At 40.6% G+C, this 20900-nt stretch overlaps 1 protein-coding gene across 1 annotated transcript in view; it reads right to left on the reverse strand.

Annotated features, from left to right (window-relative positions):
* Nucleotides 1–14707: 14707 nt before the first annotated feature.
* Nucleotides 14708–20900, reverse strand: part of LOC111155756 (potassium voltage-gated channel subfamily J member 6) — a 282902-nt gene continuing 276709 nt past the window's right edge. The window contains exon 4 of the mRNA XM_022516141.1: nt 14708–19680. Within this exon, the coding sequence (XP_022371849.1) occupies nt 19355–19680 (326 nt within the window). The 3' untranslated portion in view covers nt 14708–19354. The remainder of the gene's footprint in view (nt 19681–20900) is intronic.

Raw genomic sequence — 20900 nt, forward strand, 5'->3', positions numbered from 1 at the left:
TTGTGAGCAAAATAAATGATTGTGTAAAACCTCTAAGTTTGGAGAGGCTTCACATAGCAATGCATTAACAGGGATATTTAGTCAAGACAAGATTGGTCACACAGCTGGGTTGGGGAGGTTATATAAGAAAAGATGTCTGATGAAATGGTAGGTAAAGATTTCAGCCGATCTCCAGGTAAAAGTGAAGAGAGGGGTCTGGTATACCATGCTGTGCCCCGATCTTGCTTGTCCTGATGAGACCCTGATCTTGCTGCCTTCGGGTATGAGCAGGGCACTTGGAACAATGAGCATACACGATCCACACCCTCAAGGTCTCAACATTCGTTTTGCCGCTTAGCAAATGCCTACTAAACATGCACGTATGAGGCACACTGAGACAAGAGGGCCAGACAGACACAAGCTGGGCTCTCAGGAACTTACAGTGCAGCGGACAGTCTCAAGAAATCCCTGCATGTCCTCTGGAGAGGAAGGCCATGCAGAGTGGAGTCACTGTCCAGACGTAGGGTAGCAGTGGAGTAAGGGTGGGCATGCTGGGAGTTTGGTCTTCACACCTGCTCACTCCCTGGTCTGTCTGAACCATCTCTGCCTTCTAACGCAGTGTTCTGGGACGTCCTACTTCATGGCGAGCTTGGAGAGAGACCCAAGCAAGCCTAGTGGAGTGACCCTGCTGCGGAAGTCACTGACACCCCCCCAGCTAAGTGTTGAGCCCCTGCTGGCCCTGACTCCTTGGCTAATGTTATGCTGCCCCCTCCTGGCTGGATCCTAAGGACCCTGTCATCACATGGGTAATGACGGTTGGTGCTGGATTCTTTCTCTCGTCCTGAATGGATGAATATCCTGGATCATCTCAGAATGTTTGATATGTAATTGACAGCATAACTTTCAATTCAGCATTATAATTGAGTGATTATAATTGTAGCTTGCAATTATAGCAAGCAAATAGCAAATTGCAAAAATCTAATTTTGGACTAAATATTATAATCTCTGTGCCCCTGTTTTCTCAGTTAGAAAACGGGACTATTATTACTGATTGTGCAGGGCTGTAAGGATTAAAGGTAATGTATCCAGAATATCCTGAAACTATATGTTAATATGCTAATGAGTGGCTGTTTTTATTACTGTGGGTGTGCCCATGATACAATCAGAGTCCAGAAAGGGGAGGAGTCATCTGCTTGCCTTGAGTCTATAAAAATGGAAAAACAGTGTTTTATGAGACTAGCCTGGTGGGAACAAAGCTGGAAATGAGATTTAAAATGTATTGATTACGGCCTTCAACAAGGCTTCTCTGTCATCGGTTTATCCATTCTGGTAAGGACAAGCATGGTTTGAGGAGCTGGTCTTCTCATTCTCTTGCCTTTGGGATTCCTTGATGCTGGAATGGAGGGAGGAAGAGCCTGGTCTGCTCAAAGCATCCTTTGGGGATGGTAGTTAGCTCTGAAGTCTTCTTTCTAGAGATGACTTCAGGATTTTGAGAAAATAAAGCATGAAGTTATGATTTAGGAAAATTATAACCCAAGCAATTGTTGAGAAGACCCAAAAGAATATATTTCTTTATAAGAAAAGAAAGATCAGGGGTGCCTGGGTCTCAGTGGGTTAAAGCCCCTGCCTTTGACTCAGGTCATGATTCCAGGGTCCTGGGATGGAGCCCAGCATCGGGCTCTCTGCTCAGCAGGGAGCCTGCTTCTCCCTCTTTCTCTGCCTGCCTCTCCACCTACTTGTGATCTCTGTCCGTCAAATAAATAAATAAAATCTTTAAAAATAAAAAGAAAAGAAAGATCATATTGTTTGAGCAAAACTTGTGAAAGGATGTGTGCATTGTGCTTGCTAAGGAAAGCTCAGAGTGACATTCAGGAAAGCATTAGCTGTGAGAGATGCGGGATGTTTAGAGTCCCCACTCTATGGTGTCCTTCTGAGTCCTGTTGGCTACAATGTCCATTCCTCCTGATGGGCCCTGCCCAAGTGATGAATGTGGGAGCACTTGCCTTTCTTTGGGGTATATATTGATCTTAGGTGGCTGAATTGTAGCTTCCTGATTTTGAGTAGCTGTATCACAGTAATGAGTAATGATAAGAGAAGAGGACTTCTTTGCCAAATGTAAATTAATAAATTTCATAGAAATCACTTGTAAGGTTGTGCTCAGATGTGAGCAGTGTGTCATGTTTTGCCAAGATGTCAGATGATGTGATCTGGTAGAAGAACCACTTGACCATATATGGAAGAACATACCAGGTTACTCCAGCTAGCAAAGAGAGAGATTTTCAAACTATAATGTAAGTCTGAGCCAGTAATAGGTGTTTCAGTGACTGCTGTAGTCACTTGAACGGCAAACTATGAATGTTCTACTCTTTCTCTTCCTCCATCTACTCTCCTATCTGCTCATCCTTCTGTGTCTCCATTCATCCACCCACCCACCCATCCATCCATCCACCTGCCCACCCATCTTCCTATCCATCCATCCATCCACCACTCATCCACTACTCACATACTTATCCATCCACTCATCCACTCATCCTTCCATCCACCCATCTAACAAATAACCATTGAGAACCAACTAAGTGCTAAGCCTCGTGGAAGGTGTCAGGGACATGAATGAGTGAAATAATCTTTGGCTGTGAGGAGTTTGTCTACTGAGTAAGACAGACAGGAAGAGTTAAAACACAGTGCAGTGCTAGTTTATGAGTTCTGAAGACCTATCTTCAGAAACCACATGGAATCAGGAGGAGTTCGGGAAAGATGTCTGAGCTCGTCTGGTGGCTCTGGATTCACATTCCATGAAGAAGGAACAATGTTTTCAGAGTCTAGGTGGCCTGGGAAGGTGCATCCTGTCAGAAGAATGCAGACATTTAACAAGGAGTGTAATGAGGCAGAATATTGATGTGGAGAGGGTCCTGGGGCCCAGAACCTACAATTCCTTATAGGTTTGGGCAAAGGGGTTTGGGCATAATGCTGCACAGTGGTGATTATTTTATTTTATTTTTTAAATTTTTAATTTTTTACTAACATATAATGTATTATTAGCCCCAGGGGTACAGGTCTGTGAATCATCAGGCTTACACACTTCACAGCACTCACCATAGCACATACCCTCCCCAATGTACCTTGTGAAACTCACAGTGGTGATTATTAACCTGTGCTCTAAGAATAGGGGCCCCAGGGCACTTGGGCTTGAGGTGCAGGCTTCTGACCCTCTACCCCTGCTGTATCAGGACAACTTGGCTTTTGTCTGACTTAAATGCTGAGCTTCTGCTTGAGAGTTCCTGCAGAGGAAAGTTTTGCGGCTTAGTTTGAAACCAACTGGAGTGGATGATGAGGCTCCAGGTATAGAGTTAGTCAGGGAGTTAGTTTAGACAATGCCTCTGGGGTGATGTGGAGGGTAGTTCCAGGGGAGTCCGCAAGAAGCAGAGATGGGGGCTCTTCCTTTGGTGCCTGAAGGAGTGGATGCATCTCCATGGGTTTCTGTTGGGCATAATGAGTGCTAAGTGGAACAGATGCAGAAAGGGCTACATGAACGCAGATGATGGATTAGTAACTCTGTCAGGCACAACAGCGATGCTGGGCAGGGATCCCAGGAAAGGTGGGATGAAGCAGTGATGGTGTCCTGTCTTTTCTCAACATCTGGCAGCATCTGGGAAAGGAGGTAACCTAGGTATATTTTTATGTTACGTCTTTTGTTCACTTTATAGAGTTCTGTGGTCAGCATGACTCAGAGGCTTCCTTCATGCTTCCCTGGAGAAGACTGGCTGGCCATGCTACCAGGTTTCTCCAGGAGCCGGAGCTGAGGTGCTGGGGTCAGGCAAAGCCAACCCATGCGAAACGGACAACTGAGAACATGAAAACTCTTTTATAAATATTTCTTTAGTTTAACATTGGACTTCATCATGTGTTGTTAAACCCCTCTGACTGAGACACTTTGAGCTGTGGCAAGTGGCAAGATGAGCTGCCTGGAAGTTCTGTAGGTCCCTTTCATTATTTAAAGTTCTACAACGTACAAATGGCAAATGGGCCTGTGTTTAAGATGGACCCTGCTTGGGTGGGCAGTTGTGGGAAGGAGCAGAGCTCACTCATTGCTGGGATCTGGCTGTAGACAGAGCCTGGGGAGAGGTGAAGGTGGGGAGGAAGGGAGAGAGGGAAAGGAAGAGAGAGGGGAGGAGAGCGTGAGAGGAGATAATTTCAAACCTGTGATACTCTCCTTGGATTATACAGTGGGAACGTCAACATCCTGACTGGTCCTGTGGCAGATATAGTGCTTCAGAAACAATTTATATTCCTACCTGTAGAAAAGGCCGACTCTTTGGATACACACACATACACACACACACACACACACACACACACACACACACACACATGCACAGAAGAAACCAAGGCCATATCAAATTTTTTTTTTATTGTTCCAGTCAAAAAAAAGAGGAACACCTCAATATGTAAACAGTTTCCCTAACACAGCGAGTTCTTAAAGATATATTTTTTATTCTAAAAAAATTTGGCATTGTAGTGATTTCTCAATACATAATTTGTGCTTTCGCATGTAGCATGCTTTCGTCTCATTGTCCGTGCACAGATGTACTTGGAGTTGAGTAAAGGGAGTTACAAAAAGACCAAAAGGTGGGTCAGGAGCCAAACCAGTACTTGAGCCCTTCCTGGCTTTCCTTTCCAAAAAGCATGGTGGGAAGGTTGACAACACTGACTTTGGAAGCAAATATTAGTTACTCATCACAAGGAAAAGTCAGAAGCCTTGGTAGGACTTTTTGAAAGATGCATTTTTTAACTTTCTTTCTGTCCATATCTAAAGGATCATCTAAAGGTTTTGCCTGAATAAAACTTTATCTTGTACATGTGTTGTTTAATGTCTATAATTCTCTCCTATAATGACCCTTGTGTTTTATGATTTTGCTGGGCATGTAGTTCACTACTAATTGCTATTGAAATTCCACCAATGATTTCTTCTGTTTTTCACAGATTCACTGAATTATTTCAAAGTGCTTGATAGTTTTGTTAAGAATGTTTTCCTTTTTTTTTTTTTTCCCAGTGAACGTTATTATTTTTAAGAACTCAATTCTGGAGAGTTAAGAACGTTTTAAGTGCTATGGTGGACTTATTAATACATGCTGCCCTACTATTTACCTTAATCTATCTACCTTAGCTTGAAACCCCAAGTCTTCTACAATTTAGCACCAGTTTTCAAAATGAATATTTTACCAAATTCTACAATAGGCCATCCCAAGCAATCTAGGCTGGCCTAGGCACCACCCCCAAGTCTTGCTTTGTGTGTGTTGATCTTTGGACTCTCTGCCATGCTGGTTCCTCACACTGAAAGGAAGATTCCTTCCTGGGTCTGTATCTTCCAGATTCCACCCAGTCTCCTGGAATGTCAGGACAAATGTCTTTCTCTTTCTTGGGAAACCATTCCTGATTACTTACACAGAAGCTGATCTGCTTTCTTTAAATTTCAGAACAGTTGTTGTACCTTCCCTATTAGGTTGCATTATTTCTAAAACTAGAGTATTTCTCTTTATGCCTCAGTTTATTTATAAAGTGTGAGTCAACATTTGATCACAGGGCTTTTGTGTGGTTCAATTCACTCAGCACAGTGTGGTCACATGGTAAGAGCTGGTTGCCATGAAGTTATAGGCTTGTTGAAGGCTGAGGATGATGTCATTATTTCTTGGACTTTACAGCAAATTGTCTAGGACATTGTCCATTGTACTGCAAGTGTTCATGGGTCAATACTCAGTCAAACAAATGTCTACTTAGAACAATAAAGTGTGGGACATCCACTAGCTTTCAGAATATTTTGAATGGAGTTCTGTCCTTGTCTAATTTTAGTTGGTAGCTTAGACCCCTGAGAATGGAGATACAAGGATATGCCTACTCCCAGCATTAGTGAATTTCATGCACCTTGAAAACCAAACATTTTATTTCTTTGTAGAATGTGCGTATCTTGTCAAAAACTCAAGTTCTTAGAAACTCAAGTTCTTAAAACTCTGGGAACAATGTTGAAGGTTTTAGAAGACTTTTATTCTCTAAGAGTGATTATTGGAACTGGAACACCAACATGTAGCCCAATGACACCCTGGCTTGATGACTTGCTTCTAAGAATGGCTAGGATTTGTTTCTTTTAAATAACTCATAACAGTTATGTGTGATGGTAGGAATGAGAACTTCCAGGTTGATAGAAAGAAGGCATGCAGCCCTCAAACCAGATTAAGGCTTATCCTCAGTATCATAGATTCAGGATTAAAAAGACTACTGAAGTTTAGTTACTGCTTTGGACTTTTTGAACTAGTGAACTTTCCAGAATAATTTTCTTTCTATCTCAGGAAATGGATCACAGAATGACTCAGATTTTATCCGGCCTTATTAAATATATCAGGCCTTAGTATTGTGCTACTTTATTAGGAAAGGCAAATACAATGAATTATCTTTCTATTAATAGTGAAAAAGAATGATATGCCTAATATAAAAGAGTTGAATTAAAATGTTATGGTCTAAAAAATATGTTCTGTGTTAAGCTCTTTGCTTTCCTAATTATGTTACACTTGATTTAGTATAATTTTTTTTTTTTGTCCTGAAATCCTAGATACATGTTTCAGGGAAGGTAAAGATGGATTCAGGTATAAAGCAACTTGCCAATAACCTTCTGGAGCTGGTTGAACTATTGATGGATGATCCCGCAAGACGTAGTCATGCACTTATTTTCTATCAAAGATGCCAACCTGTTTGGGGGCTTTTATCTACTGTAGAGGAGACTATAGTGCTTGTGTAATAACACTTCATTTGTCTAGAAGGCACCTAAGTCATAACTTGTCTATTTGCTATGGGGTTTAGTGGTAGTAGAGGAGAGGAGAGAAGGATGTGTTTGGTGAGAGATCCTGGAGACAAGGATATGAATGGTGGTAAAAATTCATTGCTACAGGCATAGGAATTAGTGAAACTATTAAAACAGCAAAGAGTTAAAGCTAAACCATCTGGGGCTATCTAGTTTAGGGGTAGTACAGACTGGAACTGCTATGAGAATCATAGAAGCAGAGACTGGGGGATTTAAATGCTTGTTGAAAATGACAGGGAAACTAACAGCAGACATTTGCTAAAGCTCACATGGAATATTCACTAAGATAAACCACAGTCTGGTCCATAAAACATACCTTAACAAACTTGAAATAATAGAAATCATATAATGCCTTCTCTAGTCCACAATGGAATTAAACTAAAAATCCAACAAAAAGATAGATGGAAAAATCTCAAAATATTCAGAGATTCAACAACACACTTCTAAATAGCAGAGAAGTCAAGGAAGAAATCTTAAGATAATTTTAAAAATTTTGAACCAAATGAAAATAAAAATGCAATTTATCAAAATTTGTGGGATGCAGTGAAAACAGTATTACTTAGAAGGATTGGGAAGGAGGAAATGCAATTATCTTTGTTTGCAGATGATGAGAATGTCCATGTAAAAAATCTGAAATAATAAAAAAAAAATCATAGCAAGATTGCTATATATACTAAGTTAATATATAAAAAGTCAGTCGTTTTCCTGTATATCATCAATGAACAAGTGGAATCAGAAATTACAAACACAATACCATATACATTAGCACTCCCCCAAATAAAATACTTAGGTATAAATCTAACAAAATATGTACAAGATTTTTTTTGAGAAAAATTACAAAACTCTGGTGAAAGACAGCAAATGAACTAAATAAATGGAGAGAGATTCCATGTTCATGGATAGGAAGACTCAATATTGTCAAGACTTAATATTGCCAAGGTCTTCCCAAATTGATCTACACATTCAATGCATTTCCAGTCAAAATCCCAGAAAATTAATTTGTGGATATCAACAAACTGTTGTTAAAGTTTATATGGAGAGGCAAAAGACCCTGAGTAACCAATACTGAAGAAGAAGAACAAAATCAGAGGACAAGCACTATCCAACCTCAAGGTTTATTATATAGCTAGCGTGATCAAGGTGGTGTGATATTGGTGAAAGAATAAACAAGTGGATCAATGGAACATAACAGAAAGCCCAGAAATAAAACCCTGTAAGTGTGTAGTCAACTGATCTTTGGTAGTAGTGCAAAGGCAATACAGAGAAGCAAATATAGTCTTTTCAACAGATGGTTCTGGAAAAACTATATACATTCATATATGCCTCTCCCCACCAAATCTGGACACAGACCTTAAATGGTTCATGAAAATCAATTCAAAATGATTTAGATGTAAATGCAGAATTATAAGACTCCTAGAGGATAATACATGAGAAAACCTAGATGATCTTGGGTATGGCTATGAACTTATACAACACCAAAGACATGATCAATCCATGAAGGGAAGAATTAATAAGCTGGTGTTCATTAAAATTAAAAATTTTTGCTCTGCAAAAGATATTCTCAACAGAATGAGAAGATAAACTATAGATTGGGAGAAAATATTTGCAAAAGAAGCATCTTATCCAGAATATTCGAAGAAATCTTAAACTCAACAATAAGAAAACAAACAGCCTGATTAAAAATGTGCAAAGACCCAAACAAGCCCCTCACCAAAGATGATGTACAGGTGGCTAATAGGTATGAAAAGATGCTCCATATCATGTAGCCAGGGAAATGCAAATGAAAACAGCAATGAGATACCAGTTCACATCTATTAGAATGGCCAAAATCCAAAACGCTGATAACACCAAATGCTGACAAGGATACGAGGCAACAGGAACTCTCATTCTTTGCTGGTGGGAGTGCGAAATGGTATAGCCACTTTGGAAGACAGTTTGGCAGTTTCTTACAAAACCAAACATAGTTTTATCATATGATCCAACAGTTATGTTCCTTGGTGTTTACCCAAATGAATGGAAAACTTTATGTCTAACAAAAACCTGTACACAAATGTTTATAGCAGCTTTATTCATCATTGCCAAAACTTGGAAGCAACCAACAGCACGTAAATATAAACCATAGTACATCCAGCCAATAAAATATTATTCAGCCCTAAAAAAATGAGCTATCAAGCTATGAAAAGGCATGAAGTACTCTTAAATGCATACTACTAAGTGAAAAAAAGCTAATCTAAAAGACTATATGCTGTATGATTCCAACTATATGACACTGTGGAAAAGGCAGAACTCTAAAGATGGTAAAAAGATCATTAGTTGTCAAGAGTCATGTCAAGGGTTGGAGGGAGAGATAAATAGGCAGAGCACAGGGAATTTTTAGGTGAGTGAAACTATTTTGCATGATACTACATTGGTGGATATGTGTCGTTATACCTCATACAGTTGTCAAAACTAGAATGTACAATACCAAGAGTGAAACCTAATGTAAATTATGGACTTTGGGTGATAATGCTGAGTCAGCATAGGTCCACCAGTTGTAACAAGTGTACAACTCTGGTGCAGGATGTTGATAATTGGGGAGATTGTGAATGTGTGGGGTCAGGGGATTGTATGAGAACTCTGTACTTTCCACTCAATTTTGCTATGAACCTAAAACTGTGCTAAAAAATAAAGGTTATTAGTTAAAGAAAAGGATGAGAAAACTATTTTTGAGAAGTCCAATGATTGATTGAAGACGAGAAAACTCATCTGGGGATAAAACAGTATCAGAATCCTGTTCACCTCAGACTGAATCCAAGTTTCCTACAAAACAATGAAAACAAAAAAAGGTTGCTTTATAACCCATTGCCTGTGAGTTCAGGAAAGCCTATGGTACATTTTAGAAAGAATACCACTGTGATGGCTGAGGGAGAGAATTATTGTTATTCTTAAGACTGGTTTTCTGGAAATTCACTTACATGGACTAACTCATAACTGATTAGGAGGTGTGTGTGTGTGTGTGTGTGTGTGTGTGTGTGCGCGCACGCGTGAGAGAGAGAGAGAGCGAGCATGTATACTTGTGTATATGTGTGTGTATATGGGGAGAGAGGGTTGTTGCATTTGTTAGTTAAAATGTTAGTTACAATGGACTGGAAACACTACCACCATATCATGCAACATTCAGAGGAGCCTTCTTTCTTTTGGAAAAGGAAAAAAACAAGTAGAGGAGAATCATGGAATAACAAACCACATGTTTTGTTGATGTCTGTTGTAAAATACTGGAAAATAAGATGGAAGAAAAGTCTTCCAGTGTGGTTGTTCAGGTCACAGAAATTTCTTATATATTCACTAATGCCCCCTATGGACATGGCCAGTGGACTGGGCAAGCTATAGACCAGGTAATCTGATCTGGCCTGATTTGCACGCTGTGGGCATGACTCAGATTTGAACACTACAATACTCTCTCCAAAAACAAGCTATCATCTTGAGCAAAATTTCCATGTCCAATTTCTCTGAGGTTGGCGTCTAGGGGGATTGATGCAGAGTTGTTCCTGGTTAGCAGAGCTTACTCCTACCTGGGTTTATAGGTTCAGACCGAACCGAACTCTGAAAGTTTCAGTGCTAAATTCTACTTAATCTTTCAAGCCAATTTAAAGGAGTCTGTTCTCAGGTTCAAAGGCAGATGGAAAATAACAAGTTCATGGAGAAATGGTATTCTGGAGACTTTGCATCCTGGGGGCAAACATGAACATTTGAAATCAGGTTTTCTAAAAAGAATTTCTTTCTTTTTTTTTTCCTAAAAATATTTCTAAGTAAAAATTTTAAATTGCTTTTCTTTATACTTGGGCTTATTACTAAAACACTGTTTAGCCAGAGCTTATTTAATGATTAATAAAATGGCAGCACTTCCTTATTTGTTACACCAGATAATGGGAAATTTAGTTTTGGAGTCTCTCTCTCTCTTAAAGACAGACATGATTTGGGTGTGGGGGTGTATGTAGGATAGGGATGATGGCTTAAAGAATAGCTTTTTAAGGAGCAGTTTGGGCACCAAGTGCATACTATTCTAGGAAGAAGAGATAGCAATAGCCTACTCCTGGCCACTGAATGAGTACCTGTTTGCCTGGGCGCTACCCTGTATCTTCTAGGATTCCATGAAGGCTGTCTGCAGGTGGACCAGCCTTTGGGAACTCCAGCCCCTTGGGACCTCTGCCAGCTCTCCTCAGAGACTCCATATAGAGGTCTATGCTGATAAGCTGCATGTTGCCATGGCAGCAGCCATGCAGGCCTGGGTAACCAGGCACCACATGGGTACTTGGTTTTTCCCCAGAGCACAGTCTGTGCAGACAGTGGGGGAGGAAAGACCACTTTGCCAACATAGGCATATATTTAGGTAATCATTTCAGAGTTCTGTACACGTGTGGGAGTTCACTGTTGTTCCTGTATAACTCTCATTTTAGAAGCTGATCCACTGGGCTGAATAAGGATATTCAGGATCGTCTTTGGCAAGCTGGATAGCCTAACTGCATATTGCAGGAGACAAGAAGATTCCCCTGGAAAAGTCCAGCTGTCCATTTGGCACAGATCTCACTTTACACTCTCCTCAATAATGGGCTGATGTCATAATGCCCAACCATCACTCATGGGGTCTCAAGATGTATATGGGGACAGAAATGAAAAATTCTACCTTTTTGGTCTCAGGTGGTCAGACTGTAAACATTACATGCTCAGTTAAAATTGATGGCGGACAATTAGGTGGTAAGAGACGGCACTGACCTCAATAGTGGGTTCTTGGCTACCACTCCAGAAGGGAGTGGAAACTCAGAGGAAGAAGACTGGAAAGATGTCTTTTGGTGGTGAGCCAAGGGAGGAATTCAGAAAGAGGAGCTGGGTAGAATTCTTGGATGATGACCTGTGGTGACATGACAAACCTGTGGGCACCTGGGGACAACATAAGTTGTATCTCCATGTGTTACAATCCTGGGGAGTTCCTTGCAAATAAAGGGGAGACTCTTGACAATGTTGTCCTTGTTTAAGAGAGGGTATGTGAAATTTCTTGGCCAGGGCAACATTTGGATTGGTCCAGGGGTAGGTTTGAACAAAGTAGACCCTCTTACTTAAAAAAAAGGAATAGGGGCAGACCATCTGGGGTGATGGTTGGGATCGCCTGATGAAACAATTGAGTTTGTGCTCACAGCATCATGATATTAAAAAGTGAGAATTTCACGAAGTTGAAGAATTAGATATGTAAAGTGAAAAAAATCACCCAGGTAATCACCATGGGAAACAGAGAACTTTCTTTGGACTCCGTACACTTATTCCATTTATACAGTAGTATTGTTTGGTTTTGACTTTGGTATGGGAGGGGCACCCCTGTGCAGAGGGGATTCAGAAGGTCTTATTTCAGTTCTTCTAGGGAGAGTTGTCACCCCTGATCCAGGTGTGTGCTCTGTAGGGTCAAGGATGTTGGCCAAGCTCAAAAGATAGAGTCCCTTTGTCTTCTGAGGAAGAGTGTCCTTTTCTATGTGAGTAGGAAGCAGACCTGGAGGGAGAGGCTCATCCAGAAAGCCTGTAGCAGGTGGGCACACCAAACTGAACCAAGGGAGGGTTGCTCACACCCACTTCCATTTGCAATAATGGTGAGAGATGATGCCAGAAAAGGCACCAACTGGATCTGAGAACAGTGTTCCATCTCCTTCTCTAAGAATAGTGGCCATGGAGCCAGAGGCTCTGATCATGCCCAGCAGATGGAAGCTCAGCTCTCTGTGCTCTAGTCAATCCCTTCTGTAGCTGTGTTTAGTGCTGATAGACCCAGCATTGATATACTCCATAAGGCATTCAGCCTGGACTGGGGTTTTAGTAACCACAGAGATCTGAACTTGGGATCCTACCATTTCTTGCTCCTTTGGATGGATATTTTATGATTTCTATCAGAATTTTAGAAGTAATAATGCATTGCATTTTTATTTCACTAGTGCCTGTTGGTAGTGGATATTTATACTGCCTGAGAAAAACAGCCCTCCATATTCTTATAAAGATTGGCTGGCTGATATCAAAGCATTTATGATCAGTGTTAATACAATGAGTACACAGTCTTAATCTTGAAATGGTCAATTACCCTTTGATCATAGGAACATTTCATCCTCTGAAATCAAGATCTGTTGCCTATGTGGTCCCAATGCTCTGGCCAACCACAGAGCACATTAGGATTCACGAGTAGGGGGTAGTATCTAAAATTAACTTTATAAAAGCCATTTTCTTTGGTGATAAATCTTCATCACTTAATCATGTTGACCCATCTCACTGAGCTATTTTTGCATTTCTCAAAGCATTTTGTCCTTGTTTCCTTCTTAGGACTCTCCTATTTGAATTAGGTGGATGATCAAGCTTTCTTTTACCAAGGCAATGAGGCCAAGTAAAAGTTTGACTCCTTTTACATTTATTTCACTTTTATAGTGTTGAACTTTGAAATTTCTTTTTTTTCCCTCTCACTTAGCTATTATGCTGCTCCATGAAGTTGCCAGGGTCATGAGCTTTTTGCATCATCTATACTGCAAATATTATTACTATTAAGATTTAGACACAGGACCAAATTTATCTCAGTTTCCATCATTTATCATTCAGTAGTAAATCACAATGATCTGCGACAGAATTTTTCCCCCACCTAATTTCCAGGAAAGCACTCATAAGAGAACCTGATATATATTTTTTCCAATAGAACTAAAGAGATAAAGAACCTCCCTTGTCTGACCTATGTCTGGTGCTGGAAACACTTTCTTGGAACACCAGTGAGGTCAGCTTAGTGATATTAAAGAATGTCCCTTAATATTGTCTAAAACCTCCATTGTCTGGATTTCTTGGGTTAAATATTTCTGTAATTACCAATCTTTATCTCATGCTTCAGATTCAGAAGTGAGAGACAATCTGGCAGCCCTTTACTACTCTGTTTCTCCCTGAGCTCTTTTCAAAGAACTTCTTGGTTTTTCCAGGAGAAGCATTTAGTTCTTAATTCTCATGTTAAACTTTTGGCCAAGCTGCTGGAGAGAGCCAGAGCTAGGACAGCTGGATATGAGCCATCGGTTCATCTTTATCACGTTGATCCACTGCAGGCTAGAGAGAACTAGCAAGAAAACCCACGTACAGCTCCATAGTCCAAGGGGGCATAAGAGAGAAGACAATTTAGGGAGGTCAAGCTGGATTGATGTGTAGCAACCACTGAAAATCCAGTTCACCCCACTGGTTGGAGACATGTGTCTCAACTATGTACTTATTTAAACACCTATAGGTTCTAACGACGCAGTGTTTGAGTCACTGGACTGGGGATTCCCATTTCTTCTTTTGTTCATTAAGGAGTTGTGTTACTTTATCACTTTCTGAGTTGCCTGCTCAATCTTGGCTGGTTATTATTAGCACTTGGGGGCATGGTTATGAAAAAGAAGGAGACTTCCTTTGATACCTGACTGTATGACTGTGATATTTTTTCTTGGAACAGATCTGTGAGCGACTGCAATGCATTTATATTGGAACAGACTGTCATCATTCTACGATGTCCGCAGTACAACATTCAATAATTAGTACCACTTAATACATGAACAGTACTTAATAGCCTAGTATAGGAGTTAGCAAACTTTTCCTATAAATGGCCAGATAGTGATATTTCAGTCTTCTGGCCATATGGTCTCTGTCTTAAATACTCAACTCTGCTAGTGTAGTGGGAAAGCAGCCATAGACAATACATGAATGGGTGTGGCTGTATTCTGATAAAATTTTATTTATGGGCACTGGAATTGGAATTTCACATACTTTTCACATGTCAAAAAATATTCTTTTGTCTTTTTCCCCCAACTGCTTAAAAATGTAAAAGTGGTATAAAAACCACTTTTTTTTACATTTTACCAATGTAAAAGTGGTATAAAAACAGGCAGTGGGCTGGAGTCTGAGTAGATTTGGTTTGCCAACCCTTTCTGTAGTAAATAGAGACCATGGCTTAAGATTTGGCCCTGGATTTGAGACTGGGATCTATTATTACTAGACTTGTAACCTTGGGGAAGTTACTCAGTTTTCCCAAACCCTAGTTTTCTTTTTATAAAATGTAAATTATAATACACAAACTCTCATGGTAGATAAGAATTAAATGACATAATTTATGCAAGTGCCCTGAATGTTCCCAAACACTGCACAATGTAGAATGTAATATTGTTGTTAATGTATTGTGTACTGATACTGTGCTTTGTCAAAATTTCTTCATAGCCTTACAGGCTTTTGACTTCTAGATGACTGCATCAGAAATTCTCCGAGACATTAACTGCAGAAATATTAGGAAGAGGTATGTATTACTCCATTTTAAATGAAGGGATTACATTTCCTTAAACAGGTTGACCATAAAATCTAAAAATAAGATAATATGATTTTACTATATTGTAATACAATATCAATGAATCATCTATTATGCATATAGTGACTATGTTTTCAACTTTGTAGCCATCCATTGAGAGGAAATCATAGAAGATACTGTTTCCCATTTATGTAGGGTGTTTAATTTCCAACTACCCTTTTGACTTTTCTGACTCACATAGAGTAGTATCCAAGTAAAGGAAAGAAAGACTGAAAACTAGTCCAGACTACTAGCAAGCTATCTTGGAGATGACTATGAATATTTTGATTCTTTTTATAATCTTGAATTACTCAGCTAATCAAATGACTTCACATTCTTTGGGTGAGTTCAAGTAGTTTTCTAATGGCATTTTTATAATCTCTCTGTCCACCAGCTCCCACCTTTCTAAACAGATTCTGAACATCCCAAACACATTGGCTTAAATCTAAATTAAAAAGCAAAGGGGAAAAAGTAAGAAACCTGAAATGTAAGAAAATGTAGGGAGGGAAAGCATAAGGATGTTGCTCTTGAAACTTCAAAATTTAGGCTTTTGAATGAAGTCGTAAATAATTTTTTAATCAGAGTACAGTGAGAAATAGACATTTCAGAGCCCTAGTTTGGTTAAACCTGCAAGAGAAAATTGTGCTTAAGAAATAGGTTGACATTTTTAGAGACAACAGCTGGATTGTTGTTAGAGAACATAAGATAATGAACTAAGTCAATGGACCTGGCACTGGGGAACTACGAACAGCACAAAAGAAAGAGACAGACAGTGGAAGGGAGTGGGGGAAGAGGGAGTTCCTTCTCATGGACATGGAGTGGCTGTATGTTGGGTGAACAGGCTGGAATGCCATGTTATGAGGAAATGGATAAGCAAAGACCTAGCAGTACAGTGATTGTAAATATGTTAATTCAAAAGAGTATCATTTGCCAAGGGAACAGCCAAAAACATAAATAATTTTATTAGTTACATAAAGTTGACTCATAAACAAATTGGTTTTCCAGTTGGAAAGCATATTGGGGTGAATGGCAGTGAGAATCTGAGGGTCTCATCAGCCCTTGGGGAGGTCGTGCTTCCAGCTGAGTCTGCCCTTTTCTCCAGATTGGGGTCAACTGTGGCAAACCGTAACCCTATGGTTCAAAATTCTTATCTGGCTATCAGATCCCACCATGCTTTTATGGAAGGTGACTCAAACACACCAAACTAACAGATCAAAATATCAAGTTGAGAGTGATCCTCATTAGTTATGGATATTGTTGCATTCCAATAGGCTGACTTATTTTCATAGCACTTGATTTCCTAACAAAGTGACTGTGTGAATGGGAACTCGATAGGATGGAATAGAACGAGTAGAAATTGTGGGCTCGTCTTTGTTGTACAGTCTTAATGAAAAACACCATTCAATACTTGCTGCTTAGAAAATTCAGTCTTAATGAGCTTCTTTCAATTCCAAATTTTAACAGTTGACACAAAATACACTGTTAAACTGTGTTATCAATAATTGTAGAAAAATAGACATGTTTGATAGGGACATTCTAGTAAAAGATTCTTCTGGAGCATCCTTGTTTAAAGATTCAGAGGCTCACATTACAAAAACGAGATTTGGTTCATGTTCTGTCTCCAACTACATTGACGCCAAAGACAATGAGAAATAGGGCGAGACCTCACCCCCGGGTGCCCTGTCACAGATAGAGAACTAACACGTGTGCATGACCGAAGGGTTGTCAAGGCTCTTTGTTTAGTTGTGCTAGAGGGCCCCAAACTACTATTCCAACCAGCCAACAGGATGTGTGTTGTCCTTTGAGCCTTAGTAATGGATTTAAAAAAGGCCCACTGAGTCGCCAAGAGCTAAATTAGCAGACTTTTTGCAGCCCATGCTTCATCTTTCTTTATGCTACCATGCTTTGCCCTGCAAGTCTGGGGATGTTGCAGGGTTAGCACCCCCAAGTCAAGGGCGCCTTTCATAAGGCTACAGCGAGGTAAGGCCACAGTACCTCCCCACAGCCTGGCAGGAAGTGTATGGGGCTCCCTCTTCCTCCTCGACTACAACCTCCTCCTTGGATTGTGTGGAATGAATAAATGATTCAACAGATATTCAATGCAAAATGTGAAATGTTGGCAAACAGGAAAGGGCTATGGCCAACAGTTTCATTTCCAGTTAAGTCCAAGTGCCAAGAAGCAGGTGTCCTGATGTGAGGTCTCAGAAGTGGGAGAAGAGAGACCCCCTGTGTTAAACTGAGGAGTCACATTCCTTACATCTGGGGCATGCTTTTTAGTAGATAAGATCCCCAACATACAAAGAAGGCCTGCGCGATCTGGTCAAGGAAGTCAAGGGCAACAGGGAGTGAGTGATAGCTAGTTTGAGTTCTTCGACCTTCATGGCACAAAGCCTCAAACTGAGCACAGCCGTAGCAGCTGAAAAGGAACTTGAGTTTGGTCGATGAATATTTATGATGGGCGACTGTTTTAGGGAACAAATAGTTTAAAATTGTGAAATTAATGTGAAAGATCTGTTACAGTGCAAAATTTCCACCTGCCCTTGAGATTTTGTCTGACATTCTCTTCCATTTATCTTTTTATTTGAATTTTTTTCATCTTGAATTTAGAGTTTTAGTACAAAATGCCTTCTTTCCTTCTCTTTCTCTCTTAATCTCTCTCTCTCCTTTTATCTTTGCAGATTAAAATGAATTAAGGCCGCAGTTTTTTGCTTGTTTTCTTCTGATTGGGAGACATTTTGGATTTGATTTTCCACCCGTGGCACTCTCTAGAAAGATTTCATAGTCACCTAGATTGTTGATCTAATCTTTACTACTGAACTCTGGTCATTTCATAATAATAGAAGAATAAGAATAGTAATAAATACAAATGCAGGAAATGCTGATGGATAAGCTGGCAGGGACAGGAAGAGAGCCAGATGGATTCAAAGTTTGTAAGGTGAATGATTACAATACATGTCTCCTACCACATGCCTTCATGAATGTCATGGCTTTAGACCCAAACCATCTTCTGCTAAATTACCATGTCTCATTTTTTAAAGTCTGTAGTTTCTTACGATTACAGAGTGGAACAGCTGGAGAATCCATGGTTTTGTAGAAGAGTTTCCCAAACTCTTGTACTGCAAAGGGTAGCAGCTCATGGGAAAAGCATAAACACATCATTGGTGACATGCCAGAGGGTGTCCTCCCCCTGGAATATCCCCCCAGGCTAAGCAGTGAGGCTCCTCTTACCAAAAAGGAGACCTCAGTTTTGTAAACATTTCACAGTATATCAGCATAATGGTGGTGGGTTTTGCCATGTACTAGACCACCTAGCTTCCCCCAGACCTATGGCTTATTAGATTCAATGAAGGAATCAGCAAGGGAGCAGTGAGGTACCCAAACACTACCAGTCTGGGACATGGAACGAAGGCCATGCACTAAGGGCCAGGGTCAATGGGACCAAAGAAATTAAGGAAGCAAAGACATCAGAACAGAAATGCCTACTATACACTGGGAATCTTTTTTTTTTTTTTTTTTGCATCTTATTTCTAAAGTTATATATCTAAACCTACAATAATTATACATTTATGTACATTATTTGGAAGTTCTACAGTACTTTTGTACATGCTGGGCTTTATTACTAACTGCGAAAAGAAAGTAATTACATAAGGCATATATATGTACAGTGTTTTGTCTTTACCTGACCTGGGTCCTATAACTGCAATGCCGGTATGGGTCAAGCACCTCACCCTGTAGATGAAATTTATTTGAATCTATAAAACTGAGGGTTATATGCTATGTCTCACTGCATGAATAATAGGCACCAGAGACCTAACTTGTCATATCCCAGGTAAAATCTTTGACACACTCTTTGAGTGATCTGGTATTGTACAAGACATGCAGGTAAGTAGCTTAAATCCTTAGGAGTCAGATGTGTTGTATTTCGGGAAGAGAGCAAGCTTGGGCCACAAATGAGGGCATGTTGCACCTTAACCAAATCCATGTCTACCTTATCAATCTGAATAACTGAGAGAGGGCAGGTAGATATTTTACACCTTGAAGATTTGCTTTCTGATAATGTCAAAATTAAATATAAATAAATAAACAACCAAGTAAGAGAGACAAAAAAGAAAGAGAATGAGAGACAAGAAAAGGTTGTGCGAGGGGAGAGGAGAAGGAGCTGCCCAGCTAGGAGACTAAACTTTGGATTCGTTCTCTAGGTTTGCCACATCACCATTCCTTTCTGTTTGTTCCTCGAGGTTCTTTTCTTCTTCTTCAGTCTCCAGTTCTGCATGTTGGTTGAGTTTGCTGGACACAGACCAACTCAGGGGCAGCTCCGCCCTGCTGGCTAGCTCAGCCAGCTCTTTGGCACTGAGGGATGGGGTGCTGGTCTCATAGGTCTCATGGAAACTGTTGTAGTCGACCTCATAGAACCCGTCTTCCAGCGTCAGGACAGGTGTGAACCGGTAACCCCACAGGATCTCACTCGTGATGTAGGAACTCCGAGCCTGGCATGTCATCCCTGCACAGAAGGGAACAGACAGAGGCTTTAGTATGTGTGAGTGTGGGCTTTCCATCAGCAAGGGGACTCAGTGAGCTGGGCGTGGCTGCTGGGCGCAGCTGGTCAGACTGCACCTTGCAAAATGAGGGGGCGTCATTCCCGTTGCAGACATACACTAACACACACAGGAGTGTGTGGTGGAGCTTCCCCGCCTTCCGGGGGTCGTCCCAGGGGGCAACTTGAGTTCTGGCTCACATGAAATCCCACTTGCCTGCAAGGCCATGCACACACACAGGAAGGCGTGTGTGCACATGCACATGGGTACACACTCACGTGATTGTGCCTTGTCCACTCTTTGCCCCGGGAGAAACCATGACCCTGGCATCCGATTGTTTTTAGAGGCTTTGCCTGAGTCCTACTGAGACTTGACCATTCTGGCCACAGACTTAGGATGAAATTGGTTTATGGATCTACAGCTAGAATGGCTTTAAGCTGAATGCCATGGGTTACTTTTACTGTCCCACCAGCATGCCATGCAGTCCACGAATGCGGCCCCCAGATGAAGTTGGAAGGTATGTCCACCTGATTCACATTTTCCCCAGGCTCAGTGGAGATAGTTATTTAGACTGTGCAGTGATATAATACTTTAGTCTTTCCCCCTTCTTCTTAAAGACAAGAAGCCCTTTCCTAATTTGCACAGAAATGCCATGTGAGCTACTGGAGCCCAGGAGTCAGGAGCAGCTTTATTTTAATATGAAATGATAGAATGAGGGAAATTCCACCCATGTCCTTAGAGAAGAAAACTAGGTAACTGGCTTGGCATAAAATCTGGGGAATGCACTGGTGCACTGCTCAAAGGGCTCTCTTACAAAACTTCTCAGGATGAGGAAGCATCCACTAACTAGTTCCTACAGGGACGACTTCCCCCTTAGCTAGGCATGTCCAGGATCTAGGACCCACAGTGCTTTCAAGGACCTACGAAAATTCTTTTAAAATCAGAAAAAAAAGATAAACTCTTAGGTAGAAGAAAATGTTAATATAGTCATCTTTATACTAATTTGATTGTAAAATGTAATATAATTAAACCATTTTTGGGGTCCATAAAGGTAAAACTCTCCAGGACTCACAAAAGTCATCCTGTGGGCCCTGTTCATTCATTCAAGAAAACAGCCAGGCAGGCAGTGTGTCATTCACTGGGACAGCCGGTAAGGTGTAGTGGGCACTGCTTTGTGCTGAATGCA

The sequence above is a fragment of the Enhydra lutris genome, unplaced genomic scaffold (genome assembly GCF_002288905.1).
Source record: "Enhydra lutris kenyoni isolate GAN:26980312 unplaced genomic scaffold, ASM228890v2 scaffoldscaffold43, whole genome shotgun sequence".
Taxonomy (NCBI): Eukaryota; Metazoa; Chordata; class Mammalia; order Carnivora; family Mustelidae; genus Enhydra; species Enhydra lutris.